Source organism: Cryptomeria japonica, chromosome 10 (genome assembly GCF_030272615.1).
Source record: "Cryptomeria japonica chromosome 10, Sugi_1.0, whole genome shotgun sequence".
Taxonomy (NCBI): Eukaryota; Viridiplantae; Streptophyta; class Pinopsida; order Cupressales; family Cupressaceae; genus Cryptomeria; species Cryptomeria japonica.
In genome coordinates, this window is record NC_081414.1 from 513,854,934 (window position 1) to 513,875,528 (window position 20,595).

At 34.7% G+C, this 20,595-nt stretch overlaps 1 protein-coding gene across 1 annotated transcript; it reads left to right on the forward strand.

Moving 5' to 3' along the window:
• Positions 1 to 17,821: 17,821 nt before the first annotated feature.
• Positions 17,822 to 18,634, forward strand: LOC131859051 (replication protein A 70 kDa DNA-binding subunit A-like). Its single transcript, XM_059212567.1, has one exon. It carries the CDS (start codon positions 17,822 to 17,824, stop codon positions 18,632 to 18,634), a length of 813 nt encoding a protein of 270 aa, XP_059068550.1.
• The last annotated feature ends 1,961 nt before the right edge of the window (positions 18,635 to 20,595 follow it).

Genomic DNA, 20,595 nt, shown 5'->3' on the forward strand with positions numbered 1-20,595 from the left:
TTATAGATGCAATAAAAGAATATTTATGTTGTTCTTTAATTCAATAATTAGATGACAATATTATTATTATTTTTTAATTAATAATTAGATGTGAAAGGAATTATGTAGTAACCCACCTTGTTTAACCCAACAAAATTTGACCATTCTTTTTTTTTTGTTTAATTTAATCATTTGTGTTTGATTCAATCGCATACTCTGGGCATCCATCCATTAGGATTAGGCATTCATCCATCCAGGATAAGCATCTAACCATACGGGTTAGGCATCTATCCATACAGAGCAGGGGATTTCATCTATCTAATACGGGATAGGCATCTACCCATACGGGGTAGGCATCTATCCAATTGGGATAGGAGGTGCTCTGGCCAGAGACTTAGACTCATTGGGACCATTCGGGTCCTGAGTCACTCACTAAAAACTTGGTAAATTTTTCCAAAACATAATCAACTCTCTCTTTTGAAAACTTGTATACAATATATAGGAAAAACCCCTTAATTCCACTATCTAGAGAAATTATTTAAGAATGAGATTCTTTTCCAATATTGGACTCATGCAAAATTGATTAAAATCCTAGTGGGGGAGTTACATGCAAGATATTGAAGATTCCTCTAGAAGCTTCTAATTCCTCCTACAACATGTGCCATAATTGGGAGTGGGAAAATAAAAATAAGCCTTTTGAATTATATTCTCCAAGTGTGTGTGTGGGTCCATTATTTATTCTTTTATAATATTTATTCAATCATTTTAAATAGCTCAACCAAAATATAATAGAATTGTATCAAATCAAAAGGTGATAAAGGAGGGTTGTGACATCCTCCCCCCCCCTAATTTGTGCATCGTCCCAATGCACTTATTGAATGTATCCAAAAGAGTCTATAGTTCATGATTAGTTTAGAAGAAAAAAGGAAACAACTGTTGCATTTCCCTAGTATCTTCCCACATGTCATTCTTTTCATCATACTGATTCCATTGTACTTTGCATTGATCAACCTCTCTGTTGTGCAATTGGCATTGGCACCTCTCCAAGATTCTGAATGGCTCTATCATTATTCCTCCCACTTCCTGGACCTGTAAAGCATCCCAATTCAAAATATGTTTCTCATCAGGTACATACTTTTTAAAAAGAGATACGTGGAAGACATCATGGATTCGGCTCAACTGGGGAGGTAAAGCCAACCAGTATGCAACTAGATTAATCCTTTCCAATATTTCAAAAGGTCCAACATAACGAGGTGCAAGCTTAGTCTTCTTCCCAAACCTTATGGAACTCTTGTGTGGCCTAACTCTTAGGAATACTTTCTCTCCCACCTCAAACTCCCTTGGTGTCCTCTTCTTGTCTGCATAACTTTTCTACCTATCTGAGGCTTCCTTCAATCTTTGCCTAATTTTCTTAGTTTTCCTTTCCATTTCCTTCAACATATCTGGTCCAACAATTACTCTATCTTCAAGGCTATCCCAGCTCAAAGGTGTTCGACATGGACTACCATACAATGCTTCGAAAGGTGTCATTCCCAAAGATGTTTGATATGTATTATTGTAAGAAAACTCTACCAGAGGTAGGTAATCTTCCCATTTCTTCTATTGGTCCATGCAATACATGCATAGTAGGTCTTCCAAAATCTGATTTTTCCTTTCTGTTTGACCATTGGTTTCAGGGTGGTATGCAATGCTAAAATTTAGTTGAGTTCCCAGAGCTGATTGAAGAGTTGTCCAAAACCTTGAAGTGAATCTAGCATCTCTATATGATATGATTTTCTCTAGCATTCCATGCAACCTAAATATTTCCTTAACAAAGAGCCTTGCCAAGGTAGGTGCATCATCCGTTAGATTCCCTGGTATAAAGTGTGCCACCTTAGTGAGTTTGTCAATTACCACCATTATTGTATCATGCATAGAAGGTGACATGGGCAACCCTTGCACAAAATCCATGCTAGTAACTTGCCACTTGTGTTGAGCTACATCGTGCAACTGTAATAATCCAGTTGGATGTCTATGCTTTGCCTTTACCCTTTGACAATCCAAACATTTAGCCACATACTTGACTATGTCATTCTTCATCCCTTGCCAAAAGTATAACTTCTTTAGATTTGCATAAAGTTTGTTAACTCCCAGGTGCCCTGAATAAGGGGCATTATGAGCCTCCGACAAGACTACTTCCCTTAAGTCTCCTGAATTAGGAATATAGATTCTATTATTGTATCTGAGCAACCCATCTTCCTCTAATGTATACCCTTCAACCTTAGGATTGGTTGGATCGTATTCTAAAGTCAATTTGACTTACTCATACCATGGGTCATGTCCCTGCTCATCCATTACTTGCCTTTTGAAAGAAGTTTTGAATCTTGCTATAGTCATCAAGTGTCTCCTCCTACTTAAAGCATCTACCACCCTATTTTCCTTCCCCTTAATATATTCAATTTCAAAATCATATTCACTTAGAAACTCTAACCACCTTCTTTGTCTAGCATTTAAGTGGGGTTGGGTAAAGATGTACTTTAGTCCTTGGTTATCTGACTTTAACTCAAAGGGCTTCCCTAGTAAGAAGTGTCTCCATTTCTATAGGGCATGCACAATCGCTGCTAACTCTAAGTCTTGGGGTGCATAATTAACTTCATGAGTCTTTAGCTTCTTGGATTTGTAAGCTACTACTCCTTCATCCTGGACAAGTACTCCTCCTAAACCTTTGATAGAAGCGTCAGTTACGACTGTGAAGTGTCCATTCAGATCTGGTACCTTTAGAATGGGTGGTGAAGTTAGTTTCCCCTTCAAAATTTGGAATACCTTATCACTTTGTTATGTCCACATAAACCTTTTACCCTTCCTCTGTAATGAGGTGATGGGGTTTGCTATCTTAGAGAATCCTTCCACAAACCTCCTATAGTACCCTGCTGGCCCCATAAAGCTTCTTACCTTTGAAATGTTTTTAGGGATCGACCATTCTACTATTGCCTTTTTCTTATCTGGATCAACTGATATTCCTTCCTTTGATATTATATGCCCAAGGTAGTGAATCTTTCCTCGAAGAAGGCACATTTTGATAGTTTCCCATATAACTTATGTTCCCTCAACCTTTGCAAAACAATTTGTAGGTGTACTAAATGTTCCTCCTCATTGCTAGAGTAAATCAATATGTCATCCAAAAATACCAAAACAAATTTTTCCAAGTAGTCATGGAGTACACTATTCATTAGGTTCATAAATGCAGCTGGGGCATTGGTTACACCAAAAGGAACTACTGTGAATTCATAATACCCATATCTAGTCCTGAAGGTTGTCTTTGGAATGTCCTCCTCCTTAATTCTGAGTTGATGATATCCTGATCGGAGGTCTATCTTTGAGAAAATTGCTACTCCTTTCATTTGGTCAAAAAGATCCTCTATACAAGGTAAGGGATACCTATTCTTTATTGTGACCTTGTTCAACATCCTATAGTCGATGCATAGTCTTAAGGTTCCATCCTTCTTCTTAACGAATAAGACTGGTTCTCCCCATGGTGACACACTTGGCCTTATTAATCCCTTAGCTAAGAGTTCCTCTAATTGCATTTTGAGCTCTTGTAATTCATTTGTGTTCATTCAGTAAGGTGCCCTTGATATTGGTTCGGCTCCCAGTAGTAAGTCGATAGAAAAGTCAAACTTTCTTTTAGGGGGTAAGCCTGGTAGTTCTTCTAGAAATACATCCTTGAATTCTTGTAAGAAAGGGGTATTTTCAAAGGTTGGGGTATTTTCCTCTTTTCCTTCATCAATTTCAACCATATAGATTAGGCCTCCTCTTCTTCTTTCCTTCTTTAATTGCATGGCTGATATGGTTTCTATATTAATGGTATTAAACTTTCCTTGGATTTTGACCCTTTTCCCCCCGTCATCCAAACATTCAACAAATTTGTTATAGCAATCTACATTAGCTTGATGATATGCTAACCAACTCATTCCAATAATTACATCATATAATCCTAGGGGTGCCACATAGAGATCTACCCATGTTTCAAACTCAGGAAATTGTACCCTTGCCCTCAGCAACCACTTAGTTACTTCCCTAGTTGCCCTATCCCCATATTGAACCGTCCATGATGACCCCATTTGATTAACTTTTAATGCATATTTTCTTACTAATTCAGGTGAGATGAAACATTCAGATGACCCAGTGTCAATTAGAATTGAAATTGGTTGTTCAAATAGTGTACCTGTAGTTTCCACGGGAACATTCTAGAATCTTGCTCTTTGGTTCCTAACTGCTGCATGAATCCTTTGTTGGGGCCCTTGTTGTGGTTGATTGGCCCTAATCTAACCTTTCATCCTGGGACACTCTCTAGAAAAATGATTTCCCCCACACATAAAGCAACCACCTAGAGGACCCCTCCTGCCTTGATTCCTAGGGGGATCATTCCTTGTTTCATTGGTCCTGGGTGGATAGGTTATCCTGTTTTGTTGGTCATTCCTATTATAGTTGCCTCTGTTATTATTGCCCCTGTAATTATTATTATTTCCATTCCTCTGATATTGATTAGGGGGTGGCCTTCTTTCGAAAGAATTATTCCTTTGACCCTTGTTGAAGTTAGTGTTCCCCTTGAATTCCTGCTTCCTTTAAAAAGAGTGGTTCCCATTAAAGTTCTGCCCTTGCTAGTGTTTGAATCTTCCTCTCTTGCCTTAGGGACTTTTCAAGTACTTCGTTCATGTTTTTGGGTCCATGCATGTCAACCTCTACCCCTATGTTGGTATTTAGTCGCAAAATGAACTTCCTCGCTTGGCCTTCTTCATCTTTCTGGTACATTGGTACGTACTTAAGCAATTTGGTGAACTTATCCCAATATTGTTGGACTGATAGGGGCCCTTGACGTATATTATGGAATTATGTCACCTTCTCATCAAAGAATAATTGAGGGAGCCACCTTTTTCAGAAGTGGTGAACAAATTGATCCCATGTGATCGTATCCCTGCTATACCCATTTTGCTCCTTGGTGTTGGTCCACCAACTAGCCGCCTCCCCTGTGAGTTGATAGGAACCCCATAAGGCATTGGTTGTTTCACTAAAATCTCTTAGTTCAAAGTACTTTTCCATTTCATTTAACCAATTCTCAACTCCTTCACCAATTTTCCTCCCATCGAACTTAGGAGGGGTGATTTTCTTCAAATCCTTGGAGAGTTCCAATATGTTTTGTTTTTTTCTATTATCCATCATATTCCCTTGATTGCTACCAGGGTTTCCATTTTTAGTTCCACTTCGATTTTCAATGTCATTCTGCCTTGCCCTAAGGTCTTGCATTGATTGCTCCAGAAAGTTGATTTTATCCCTTTGTTCGGTTAGAAGGTTGATTATAGCCTCGACCCCATCTTTGTTATTCCCTGGGTTATGTTGATCCCCTTCATGGTCTTCCTCATGGTTTTCTTCATGATTTTCTTCATGATTTTCCTCATGGTTAGCTTCCCTTTGTCTCCTAGTGGTAGTACATCTTCCATTACCCCTTCCTCTTCCTCTTCCTCTCCTTCTTCCTCTAGCCATTCTAGGGTTTTACTTGAAAAATTAAATTATGTAGTTAGTTCTTGATTTAAGATTTTATAATTTAATATCTACCATTGCAAAACATTCCCTTAGTTGTGTAAATTGAAGTGAGCGCAAGGCCTAGATTTGAACCTTTGCTCTAATACCACATGTAGTAACCCACCTTGTTTAACCCAACAAAATTTGACCATTATTTTTTTTGTTTAATTTAATCATTTGTGTTTGATTCAATTGCATACTCTGGGCATCCATCCATTAGGTTTAGGCATTCATCCATTTGGGATGAGCATCTAACCATACGGGTTAGGCATCTGTCCATATGGAGCAAGGGATTTCATCTATCCAATACGGGATAGGCATCTACCCATACGGGGTAGGCATCTATCCAATTGGGATAGGAGGTGCTCTGGCCAGAGACTTAGACTCATCGGGACCATTCGGGTCCTGAGTCACTTTTCCAAAACATGGAAAATTTTTCCAAAACATAATTAACTCCCTCTTTTGAAAACTTGTATACAATATATAGGAAAAACCCCTTTATTCCACTATCTAGAGAAATTAATTAAGAATGAGATTCTTTTCCAATATTGGACTCATGCAAAATTGATTAAAATCCTAGTGGAGGAGTTACATGCAAGGTATTTAAGATTCCTCTAGAAGCTTCTAATTCCTCCTACAACATGTGCCATAATTGGGAGTGGGAAAATAAAAATAAGCCTTTTGAATTATATTCTCCAAGTGTGTGTGTGGGTCCATTATTTATTCTTTTATAATATTTATTCAATCATTTTCAATAGCTCAACCAAAATATAATAGAATTGTATCAAATCAAAAGGTGATAAAGGAGGGTTGTGACAAATTATGCCACATCATTTGAACATACGAGAATGCACGCCGTGTTAAAATCCCCTTTCAATGATTTTAATTACTCTGATTATTTTTATATATGTGTATATGTATGAATAGGTACACTTGACGTGTGAATTTTTTAGTGACTACAAGAATAGGATATTGACTCCACCTAGTTCCACAGGTTTGAGCATGCCCATATCCCAAATGGTGGTTACATGAGATAACACATTGGCCATTAATGTTACCCAACCATAGCCATCATTCATAATTTGGCCATTTTTCCTTAAATGTGTTTACACCTCCAACTACAAATTTTGAAAATTCTTGGTTACCCTAATACATATTTGTGAATGACTAGTAAAGCCTATTTGTGCATAGTTGGTTGTATGTGAATTATCATCAAATATAGTGCATATATTAATTGTATTTTAATATTACTATGTAGAATTGATATTTAATTGTGAAATATGTCTTACGGGTATTTGTTTTAATTGGCATTTTCCCAGTTGGGCATATGGGTGACTTCTGGGATTAAATTTGGACTTATGGAGAATTTAAATTTATTTTTTAATTTATTTTATGTTGATGTGGCTTTTAATTGACTAATGGTTATTTAATGTTTTGGGGAATAATTTTACAGAGCTTATTTATGTTCATTTTATTATGTGATTTATCGGGGGTGAGTTTATGAATGTGGGAATTAAAGTTTTATTTAATCATTTATTTATTTATCATTTTAATTTCACAAAGCCAATCGGGTTTTATATGGGAAAGTGCTATTTTTTTACAATTAGTTATTTTTCTCTCATTTTGGCTATCAACAAGAAAAACCTACACTTGAGATTTCAAATTGATGTTTGAGAGAGATATTTTTGATGAAATTTTGTGGGTAGTGGCTCAAAAGATTTGTATGGGTGAGCTCTACAAGTTGTCTAGTTTTCATGGCTTCTTTCGGTGTGTTTGGCCGTCACTTTAATTTTCAAGATTTCTTCCATTTGAAGGTATGAATCCTAAATTTCTCCCTTGTTTCTTAATTTAAATGTTTAGATTTTTTTTGAAATGATTCTTGGGATGATTTAGAATATTCCCATTGTTTCAATTTGATCTTTAAATACGTTATTGGATTGTATTGTTTGAATTTTGAATTTGTATGCTTTCAAATTTGAAAACATGGGTTTGTATGGGGAGACTTTGCCCATATTTTATTAGATGGGTGGAATATAAATTTTATTTCATTTTTGTGTTGTTGTGTAGTAGAGGACCAATGGATTTTCTCATATTTTTAAATTATGAAGTTTGAAATTTTAAGCTTTTTTGAGGTCCATAAATGGTGGATGGCCTCTATGATTGGTTTTTTTTTTATAAGTCACAATCAAAGCAGTATTTTTCATCTTTTCCCTAGATCTAAGAACCAATCGAGTAGACTCGAACCCAAGACCTCCCATGCATGAGGCTCACAACTAACCGTTGTGTTGTAGGGTCATCCCAAAAGTATTTTTTCATATTTATAAATATCAATATATATTTTTTGTTGATAAGTAAGGGACAGTTTTTAAAAGTCCCCACTCTTGTTGTTCAAATGCACGAGCACACTATCCCAACGAAAGCACAAAGCCTCAAATCTTGCAAGCATAGCTGCCCAAGTAGGGATTTGAACCTTGATGGTAGTTTCACCAAGCAACTATTGCAAAAAGCCTCAAAGGCTACGATCATAGTTTCTCACGTGAGGATTGGAACCTTGGTGGCGGTTTCACCAAGCAAGTGCTTTAAACCTTGCATTACAGGGTCACCCCATGCCTCTATGACTGGTTTTTAGTCAAATTGGATATTTTATAAAAGTGAGAATTTGATGTTCTAATTATGATTTTATTTTATGGAATCATGATATTATATAAGTAATTTTATTATTGAATCAATTTGGATTCATTTTCTTGGCATTATGGCCAATTGAGTATGTTATTGTTGTATGTGAAAATGACAATGTAAATATGTGTATTGAGGATTTTAGTGCTCAATTGATGATAGTAATTGGAATTGTAAATTGCTATTTTGTTATTTGGTTTTATGTTTTGGACTTCTTTGAGCCTAGGGTAGGCAATAGGCTCGATGGTGGGAGTGGTTTCAGATGGGGGTCAGGGCACAAAAGGGTTGCTAGGGTAACTCATTCTCCATTTTTGTAATCAAGTGGAAACATTATAAAAATTTGGGTTGGGAATTAAACACTAATAATATAATGGATTCCCCAAGCACACATCTGAAAACTCATTTTCAAACCATACAATTGAAAAACTACAACTTCCTCTTCACCTTTTTCATCAATATACACAATTGCAACATCAATGACAACACCATGCAAATTGCTAACAATCTCCCATGACAACAAGTTTGACATCGATGACAACACATACTCATGTTTCCAACATAAAGTGAAGTAGAGAATTTCTTTATCTCGATAATTGGATTTTAATCAATCACATTCAATTGATTATTTAATTAATTCTCCTTGAAGATAACATTTACCTAGCGCTAAAGTGGATTTATTCCTCTAAGAGTGCAATAAGTGATTTTGGAAACCAACATAATTGATAACTGATAATAGGTTTCCATGAAAATCCATTAAATCATTCATGTCATATGGAGCTATATGATATAAAGGCTAGTGATGATAATATGAAACATGAGGATATATCACATGATAAAAAATAATTATGATAAATGTTGAGTCTAATGTTGCATCTTTATCTCCTTATATATCATTATTGATCGCATTTCATTATGTGCAGATCCCATAAAAATATTACTATGGTACATTACATGTGATAAGTAATTTTAATAATTCATCAATCATAAAATTTCTTACTAATTTTATACCCAATATAATATGTGTATGAAGAAGCATTATTTAACACTCATATTAGGGATCAAGAATATGCACATTATGAGTTTTATTAAAAATGAGTGGATTTTTAATCAAAATATTAGGATTTATTCTTGTATAATTGAGTGTTAGACCTAAGTAGCTACCGATTTCATATCATGTGATACGATATTCTAGAATAATCAGTGTATTACTAGGAGACCATTGATTGAGAAATGTAAACTAGTTGCTTATAGTTTGTATTAATGTGCCAAATTTGTACATGAATGGAAAGTGGTTAAAAGTAAAAAGTATCATTACAAGTCAATATCTAATGTTAGTCACTTTATATTGGACACAATTATGTGAGCACCACAAGATGTACTTTACAAGAGAAATGGTTATAGATTTGATCTATAAAAGATACATCTTAATAAGTTGCAAAAGACTCAAAAGAGGTTAGATAAAAGCAATTCAAAACCAAAAGAGCATTGAATTGCACAACCAAATGTTAATGTTTACAAAGATATTGATACAAATGCAACTTCTAATAATCCTATTGAGAAATAGATTATATATGTTACAAATAATATATAAAAAAATAATTAAAGAAGGGTACAAAAGAAGTAAAATAAGCAACACTTAGTTTCATGAAAAAATTATAATATGAAGCCAAAGAAAAAAAAAATTGTGCATCAAATACTTATCATTCCATCATAATCGTAAGTTTAAAAATATGAATGGAAATGCCTAATGTTTACACCTATTGAACACGTGTTTTCACCTAGCATGAAGAAATATCAAGAAAAAACGTCAAGAAGAAACATGTGTAATAAAAATACAAACAAAGGAGAACACAAATTAAAACATAATAAGATAAATTAGATGATAAATTTTGGGACAATGATGATAGGTAATGGATGAGCCATTGTGAAATATTTCAAAAGTGTTACATGTAAGGTCAACAATTGCACCCATTCCTCTAATATATTTTAGGTCCATTTTTACCCACTTCTATGCATATTGGTGATCATAGAAGGATACTACAACCGTCCTAAAAGTTACGAACCTAATCCAAACCACCTTCAAATTTGGAAAATCTTATCATGAAAGAAAATCAATGTAAACTATAAGGCCACAGCACCTTTGGTTTTTAAAATAAAAGTGAAGTAAAATCCTAATGGAGTTGTCTACATCTAAAATTAAAAAAATAGTTGTATCCCATTTGTGCCTGATTCTTACTATGTTAAAGAGTCATTCATCTACAAAATTAGTAGGATTATATTTCCTTCCATTCAACAATAATTCTTTTTTTGGTCGGTAAAATATTATATGATTTTATTAAGCCGATAGGCTTTCTAGTGGGGGCATTTATGCCCGGAAAATTTTCAGTGCACCGGATTTCCTGTTTCCGATCGATGCGTTTTGCCGTGTTCTTTTTAGAGTCATCAGAAATATTTTTTCAACGTTTAGCCTTTGAAACGGTCGGTAAGTTGTCTCCATTATTTTCTTGGGGATAATTGAGTGCACATGTTTTGTTTGACCAATTTGATAAAAGACATAATTATTTGGCATTACTTGTTATCGGCAAGTGGAATTAATTTTCGCTGGCAACGAAATTAAATCATTTGGGTTGCGCATTAATGGTTTTGGATGCCACAATTAATTCGCTTGGCCTCCGTAGTTTCATCCATTTGCAATGAAAATGAAAAATATCTTCACAATGCTTTTTGATGCTTTCGTTGGCTTCCACTAAAGAGCATCTGCGTATTTCTTCGTTCACTTGCAGCCAACAATATCTTCGTTTGGCCTGCAGAGTGGAGGGTATTTGTTTCATCAATTGTGCTATTATGTGGAGTTTGGTTTGGCATTGTTGGGTATATTAGTATTGTGTTTAGTTTTCGGTGACCTTGTTGTGTGTTTTTTGTTTTGGAGAAGAAGAGGGCGTCCTAAGGTTTCCTACAAGCTGCAGTTGGCGTTTAAGCTTTCTCAACTTAAGGTAACTTTTAATCTTTTTTGGGTACACCATTTATTTATTTCTGACTACTGTCTAATGCTCATTTTGGTGTTTGCATAGGTTTTATGTTTGCAATCTCTGTGGAAAACAAGAACTGGTTTTGGTGTTTGCATAGGTTTTATGTTTGCAATCTCTACGGAAAACAAGAAAGTGTTTAAAAGGGTCTACCTGGAACCATTGTTTCCAGGTATGTAGCGCACAGCCATCTAAAATCCCTAGAATTGTGGTTTAAAATTTTGAGCATTGGCAAAGAAAGGGTTTTAAGGGAGGCCGCCCAAGAAGAGATGGCTACTTTCATTTTGTTTATTCTCTGTTTAACAGATATTTGGAGAGTATTCTTTGCTATTTTTTGAAATGTGATTCTGAAATTTTTGTGATAATTGCAGCCACTTCGAGGGTTTTGCCTTCTATTTTGGTGGATTAAAAAAAATTGTTAGTGTTCGGGAGGATATTCGTTTTCCTGGCCTTCAAATTATTTGGGTTTTAGTTCTGTTGATTTGTGGCTAATACTAGGTTTATCGCCTGCCCAGAAAGCTAAAAAACTAGGCACATAAGGAAAAACGAAGAAGAACCCACTGCATTGGTATCTTTGTTCACTTTTTATGGCACCTCAACCTAAAATAATAGTTTAACCAATCGAAGAAAAACTAATAATTAGGGAAAGATTCATTGATTTATTAGGCACAAATCGACAAAACTATTAGTTGCCTTTAGTTCTTTAGATTTCTATACTGTGACGATATAATTTGCCTTTGGTTATGATTGCGAGCCTGTGATAACCATTTCAATTTCCTGGCTAGTGGCATGGTTATCGCAAAGGCATGTTTTACTGTTTTGTTTGTATTATGGTTGTGACCATACAGCTAGATATAGAAATTATAAAAAAAAATGCGTACCCATATCTGGCATTTTTACTGTTTGGTTTTTATTATGCTTCTGACCGTACAGCTGGATATAGAAACTATAAAAAAACATACGTACCCATATGTGGAAATAGTGTGAAATCAAAAGCAAATAGATATAAAAAAAAAAATGAGACCCCCTAATGGATACACATATCTAAGCAAAGAAGGTAAAGTATGTGTTGCTAAAATATTAAATAATATCAATATTCGATATAAAACTACTTCTTGAAATCTATATTGTAAAAGACCAAACTTTTTGGGGTCCTCAACAGAATTCTGGCTACAAATCGTGAAACTGTATGTCTTATGTTTTGGATATAATAAAATTGAAACTCTGGTTCATTTCGATTGAACTAAACTTAAACATAGCCTATATTGAATTTGTAGTTGAAATAGATCAAAATCCTTGCTATATCGTTTATTTTGCATATACTAAAATTGAAATTCTCGTTCATTTTAATTGAACTAAACTTAAACATAGTCTATATTAAATTTGTAGATGAAATAGATCAAAATCCTTGCTATATCGTTTATTTTTCTCATTTTGGTACTAAAACTGCATGTTTAGATATCTAGCAAAATTTTACTATGGGCACGCTATTTGTTGAACATGACATATAATAAAAAATTAAAAGTTGCATTGTCATTCATTGTAAGCCTAAAAACCAATGTGTTTTTCTAATTTATGTATCTAGATGTATGGTCATAAGCATAATAAAAACCAAACAGTAAAATCTGTTAATACAAGAACTCCAATTAGGATCTCAATCGACGCCAAAAAACATATACTCGAATCTTTTTGGAATTGTGCATTTGCAGCCCAAATCAAGAAGTCCAGTCAAATTAGAATTTGTCTAGACCCACATGGCTATTTAGAATTGTACCTTCATTGAACATTTTCTGTTTATTGCATGTTTTTTCGCCAAGCTAGGTCCATTTAAAAACAAATGGACCTTCTTACATGATACTTTTACCGAAATTGTGGAATGGCTTTGTAGACAGTTATATATATATATATCTGTGTGTCTGTGTGTGTGTGTGTCTGTGTGCATGTATTTATATATACATATATATAGATATATATGTTTATGTTTATATATACTTATGTATATATCGATATATACATACATGCCTGTGCATCTATATATCCATTTGCATACATACATATCTATGTACGTGTATATGTGTATGTATATATATACATCCATATTTATGTTCTTGCATAAATATGGGGGCATTTATGCCTGGAAAATTGTCAGATTGCTGGATTCCCTGTTGTTCGGCTGATGTGCTTTGCCATTTTTTTTGTAGTGTTATCGGAAATGTTTGGCGTGGCATGTTATTGGTAGGTGGATTTAATTTTCGCTGGCAACGAAATTAAATCGTTTGCTTTGGGCATTCATGGTTTTGGCTGGCACAATTAATTCGCTTGGCCTCGGCAATTTCATCCAATTGCAATGAAAAAAAAACTACAACATGTTTTTCGATGCTTTCATTCACTCCTTGTGAAGAGCGTCTACATTTTTCTTCATTCGCTTGCAGTGAAGAATATCTTCGATTGGCCTGCAGAGTGGCGGGTACTCAAAACACCGTTGCTATTTGCCTGGCTTTGTTATGTTTTTTAGAAGAGAAGACGACATTTAGAGGTTCCTGTTTCACCGATTGCGGTGTTATGTGGAGTTTCGTTTGCCATTGTTGGGTCTATTGGTATTGTGTTAAGTTTTCAGTCACTTTGCTGTGTGCTTTTTGTTTTGGACATGAAAAGGGTGTCTAAAGGCTTACTGCAATCTGCAGTTGGCGTTTAAGCTTTCCCGACTTAAGGTAACTTTTAATCTTGTTTTGTGTACCATTTATTTCTTTCTGGCTACTGTCTAATTGTTTCCCTTTGGTGCTGATTGCAACCCTGTGCTAACGATTTCGATTTGTTGGCTAGTGGCATGGTTATCCAAAACCAAATGGTTACTTGGGATCCAGTTTTCCAAGACCTTAACAAAGAATGTCTTTGAGTGGGATTCAAATTTTTCCTTTTCATAATGATAATATTTTCAATATGCCCAAACCACCTGGTTCCTTAAAGTGCTCTGTAAGCAACATGACATATACAAAATTCATTTGAAAACCTTTGATATTTTGAATTATGTAGAGGCTTGTTAATTTTTGTTTATTTTAATGCTGACTATCCACATAAAATTAATATTACGGTTATTTTCCTTTTCATTTTTTTATTTGTTTATATTTTGATTTTATGAATGGAGTTTTCCATTCCAAAGCATACATAGGGTTCCAACAAATCTATCTTTCCTCAACCCATGCCCATTCCCTGGTAAATCAGAACTACGGGTTGATGATCAGAATAAGGTTGCAACCAAACAGAAAAGAATGATACCTATTGTAAAATTAAAATAGAATTTATTCAAGAGTGTAAATGAAAAAGGTAAGGAAGAAATTATATTAATGTCCTTGGATGATCACAATTGATCAGTGTGACTGAAAAAGATGAACAGTTAAGATACAACTAAAAAGGATATGCTAAAAAAAGAAAACCAAACAAAGTCAACATGAGGCCTTCCAAACAACTCATACCATTTCAAAGGTAACCCTTTGTAGTCAAACCGCACAGTATCTATCCCAGGAGGCAAAGAACTCTGAAAATGAAGTTTTATAAGTGGTACAAGCAGAGGCAAGTATCCATTCCGTGGACCCAATACCTGAAAAATGTGAAATAGCTTACTTAAGACCAGCACTATTCATTTTTAATGCTATCTTGTTGATAAGATAATTACCCATGGCACAAGTCAACACAATAATTCCATTAGAAAAAGTAGAAACAACAGAATTTGATTGAAATGCACATCAAAATGGCTTATTTTCATATGCAACATTACTGATTCTAACAAATACAAATATTAATTACTGCATTGACCGACACTATTCAGTGGCACTTCCTAGGAATTGAAGCTTAAAAGAGTTATCATAATAGTGCATGCATTATGGGACTCCAATTTATCAACCTCCCAATCCTTCTTCAGTGCAACAAAGAATTAACATTTGATTGTTTCTGGTTGTCTTAATTGAACAAAAGTATTTTATGTTCTAAGTGGGTAAGAGATTATGAAAAGTTAGAAAATAAATAATGAGCTCTTACACAGAGATTACAGCATTAGTAACCACACTAATAATCTTCAAGGCACATTCAGAAAATCAAAACATTGCATGCCTTCTACCCAAAACATTATTAACATACTTATATTTATCAATAAGCAATTTCAATCCATAAATCAAAACATATTCCATTTTACCAAATGGCCTGGCATGCAAGCACAGAAAAGAAATGCATTTTTCTTTGGCACCAATATCTAACAAAACTTAAGAGCTAAAAGAATTGCACCTGATAGGGTTAGCAACAATGCATACCTACTCGAAAATTGCACATATGTAATGATCAGTCTAGCACTGCTTTCACAAGGTTGACAGTCCATGCACCTATTACAAGGTTATCCAACCTTTCTAATTTTTGTATCCAGCTGTATGGTCATAAGCATAATAAAAACCAAACAGTAAAATCTGTTAATACAAGAACTCCAATTAGGATCTCAATCCACGCAAAAAACATATACTCGAATCTTTTTGGAATTGTGCATTTGCAGCCCAAATCAAGAAGTCCAGTCAAATCAGAATTTCTCTAAACCCGCATCACCATTTAGAATTGTACCTTCGTTGACAATTTTCTATTTATTGCATGTTTTTTCGCCAAGATAGGCCCGTTTAAAAGCTAATGGACCTTCTTGCTTGATACTTTTACCAAAATTGTGGAATGACTTTGTAGCCAGTTATATGTGTGTGTGTGTGTTTGTGTGCGTGTGTGTGCATGTATTTATGCATATGTATATATAAATATATCTGTTTATGTTTATATATACTTATGTATATATCCATACATATATACATGCTTGTGCATCTATATATCCATTTGCATACATACATATCTATCTATGTGTATATATATATGTATATAAATACATCCATATTTATGTTTTTACATACACATGCATATGGATTTCTATGCCTGTGCATGCAAATATATAGCTTTATATATATATCAAAAAATGTCTGTGTCTATCAGCTTTTTGTTCAGGCATTTATACCTAGATAATTGTCTAATTTCTGGGTTCTTTTATAAAATGGGCATGGCAAAAAATGGTTCCAGTAACCTTGTGGAAACAAAACTTCCAAAGTTCATGCATAATAAATGAATTGCGGTGCAAGCACTGGATAGATGGATAAATGTGCTGCCAAAAAATATCTAATTTGGGCACTCTATAATTCTATATTTTTGCCACCTTGGAAAAATAGGAAAGAAACCTTTCAATTTGTTGGTCACTCAAAATTTGCATCTATAGTTTGCATGTGTATTAATCTCAATATTTATGAATGTTTATTTTAAATGTTGCACTTCCCTTTCGAGGATTTATTTGAATATGCTAGTCAACCTTCCTTTATGCTGCTTGTTGTTCTCTAGACGTTGTGTCCTCTCACAAAAGACCTATTTCCTGGAATTGTGAAGAGTATTATGCACTATGTCATCTTCTACTAGCTCTCCTACTCCATCGCAGCAGCCTCCCCCAGACACTTTGGTAAGCTAATCCGTTCTATGTTGTTGCAAATTTCAAGATATAAGCATTGTTTTGGGTGTTCCAACAGCTCACAAAAAACATCATCTGTATACATGTTTTGCTGCATATACATAGTTCTCATCGTTCCTGTGTTCCCCAACGTGGACATATATTCTATCCATCCACTGGCAAAGAAAAAAAAAACCGTTCAACCAATCACTTGTTCAAACATACAGGGAGCCATTGTTTTATTCAAAACTGCTCCACCATCTTTGAATATGGTTGCCATTCTATTATCTTGTTGCATACATACATATATAGAATCCCACCATTTTGGATATATATATATGTCGCCAAACATAGTTTTCTTTTACCACATTTGCATTGCTGCTATGACACTTGCCTCGGATATACATTTAGTCTTCTTGTGCTCTCCTTGTAGGGACTTAACGACCACCTCGAGCTTACCCCGTATGCAATCTGATCTATAAATGTTGGAGATGATATCCCTTCCCCATTGCTGCAGCTCCTGTCATTTGAAAAAATGGCTGGTGATCCAGACGACAATGACAGATACAAAATAGTCTTGTCTGATGGCACGTATATGCAGTTGGCCATTTTGCCACCTAAGTATGCTGACTTATTGCATGCGGACACATTGAAGATAGGTTCTCTCCTTCTATTGACAAACTATGCTTGTCGATACGTTTGGAGCACAAGGTAGCTTCTATTGTTTGTTTTCCTCATTTGTGTGAACCTATTTCTATGCTATTTACAAACGTATTTCCTACAATTAAGCAAACCTACTTCTTCCTTTTATAGGACCATCATTGTATTCACTTTGGATGTCAAAAAAATGAATTGTGATTTGGTTGGAAAACCCAGATACCACTTTAAAGAATAGGAAGAACAAATGTTGGGCCAAGAAACCCCGCCATCCACTAAACGCTCTCTTAAATTCGGTGTAGATATGCCTTCTCCACAAAATGCTCCCTCTAAAAATATCGGCCCTATTAAAAGCTTGAACCCTTTCCAAAACAATTGGACAATAAAAGGCCGAGTCACAAATAAGAGGAAAATGCATCAATATAATACGGCAAAATGCAATGGCCAAGTTTTTAGTTTTGATATTATAAACGAAGAGGGCTGTGAAATTAGAATTACTTCCTTTGATGAAATAGCAGAATTGCACTATCACCGAGTTGAACAAGGAGCTTCATATGTTGTTTCCAAAGGTTCTGTAAAAGACGCAAACACAATATACAATAAGCTTAACAGCCACCTTGAGATTGTCTTGACTGAAACTTCAGTTTTCAAGCGATGTGCCCCTAATTCTGCTGAGCCAAGTAAAAAAACCCACTTCACCCCTATTAATGAAGTTCTCACCACCACCAACAATACTTTGGTTGATGTTATTGGTGTTGTTGTCAATGTCGGAGAAATTTGTGTAATTCGTAGAAAGGATGGATCTACTGTGAACAAGAGAATAGTAAAATTAAATGATATGTCAACTTTGACAATTGATGTTAACCTTTGGGGGCCGCCATCAAAACAACTAGGTAATGACTTGAAGAATATGCATGCATCTGGAACATTTGTCATCCTTGCTGTTCAAAATGCAAGGGTTGGGTATTTCAATGGGAAATTTATTAATATTTCAGCGTCAACAACTTTCAAAATTAACCCTTCCATTCCTGAAGCAGACCCCCTCCATTTAAGAGGCCCTGTACAACAATGCCTTGATCCACACTCTTTGGATGTGCATGCCAAAAATAGCCAGTACAAGAGAATGTCCATTGCATCCATCCTTGAATGCCTTAGCGTTGTGCCTGAAACCATTGAGACTACTATTACAGCTGTCCTGCGATTCATAAAGGGTGAACAGTTTTAATATACAGCTTGCCCATTACAATTCAACGGTAAAGAATGTAAAAAGAAATGTAGTAAACTAGCTGAGAATTTGTGGTTCTACCCTAGGTGTCAAACACAATTCCCTGAATGTAATTACAAGTACCTCCTACAGATGAAGCTACAAGATCAAACAGTCACTGTTTGGGCTAGTGCATTTGATGAGGTTGGTACAGAACTCTTGGGTCTGCCTGCCAAGGAATTATACATGCTGCAGTATGACTTAACAAAAAAAAAACACCTCGCAGCATACTTAATGAAGCTATGTTCAACCACTATTGTTTTACAGTTTTGGTGTCTACTGACACATACAACTCTGAACGTAGAATAAAGGTAACAATCAAAAAAGCACAGAGGCTCGATTTTGAAGTTGAGTGCAGCTACTTGCTTACAGAGATTGCCAGAATGGGAGCAACTCCATGACTCTATACTGCAGGAACAAAAAAAAAAGGATTTCCCTTTGACTGTGTTCAATATATAAAGATCTATTTTACCCATTTGCAAACAATTTCTCAATATTTTGTTCCTCCAAACTTGGTCGTACATATTTCAAACGTTGAACTGCTGCATATAAGCACATATTACTATTCTGTTATTTTGCATTTTGAGATGGCTGGCTCGAACCTTTAGCTGATATTTGTCTCTACCAATGAAGGTTGGCACTTGATGTATCTACTTTTTCTCGTAGCCTCTTTCCCTATGCGTGCTTTTATTCTAACAATGCTCCACTTCAAAAAACACTTTATATAAATACTAATAGCATTCCATTTTGGTTTCCACATATACACACAATCTTTCTTACTATGTGCATATTTACAAAATTACATTTGCATCGGTGCCTCAAGTTCTCTACATTCTTTTTAGAATTTTTTTGGAATACATATAAATGTAGCTCTCCTTTTTATACTATTGCAACTACGATTCTAACTATAGTTTTAGACCTTGTTATTGATTGTTACATAATAAAATTAAACTTAACGTTATCACTGTACAAGCTTGTCCAAATATTTCTCTTTATATATATATAAATGTATTAATCTGCATGTTTATCTATCTTGGTCTCTCTGTACCTAAGTATATGTGCATGTGTATACACAGATTAATATGTCTTCCCATATATATCTATCTGCCTCTCCACATATGTAATTGCATATTATATCATTCTACACATGTATGTGTATACATTCAATTGTTTCCATACGCACAGACACACACATACACCTACCCACCAACACACACTCAGACACATATATATGCATAGATGTTAGTATATATGCATATGTGCATATACATATATAGATATACATTTCCATATTTGTCTATCTGCACATGCACATGTGTAAAGATATACTATTCTAAACTACATATATTTGGTCATTTGCCTATTTATGTGTGTATATATCTATGTCGACACATATGCATGTGTTCATGTGCATATACATAAATATGGTCATGTATCTATGTATTTACATATGCACACATGTAACTGTACACTATTTTGAACTACATATATACCTAAATACATAAATAAGTATACCCATATATCCTTGCATTTATCTAAACAACCAACACATTTTGTAGTCCATATTTACATTTGCTTAAGCAATCAACATCTAAACTATGTGTTTTGCCAAAAACAAAATCCTTCCCTTTTTCTTTAATTTTTTTAATCAATACCTTGGATTGGTTACTCTTTTCAAACATTCATTAGTCTATATGTTGCTTTCCATCTATTATGTGATTCTTTCAGTTTTTTTTAAATCTCCCCGCTTGACTGTTCACCGACATATTAATTTAATTGTCATCTGTCTATAATGATAGCTCTATTGTATGTATTGTGAAACATCCTTTACTAAAGTAATATTGTTCATTTATTATGGTTTTTCTCATAACCCACCCACCAAATGGCATGACATTGACACTCTAAACTGCATATATGCTGCC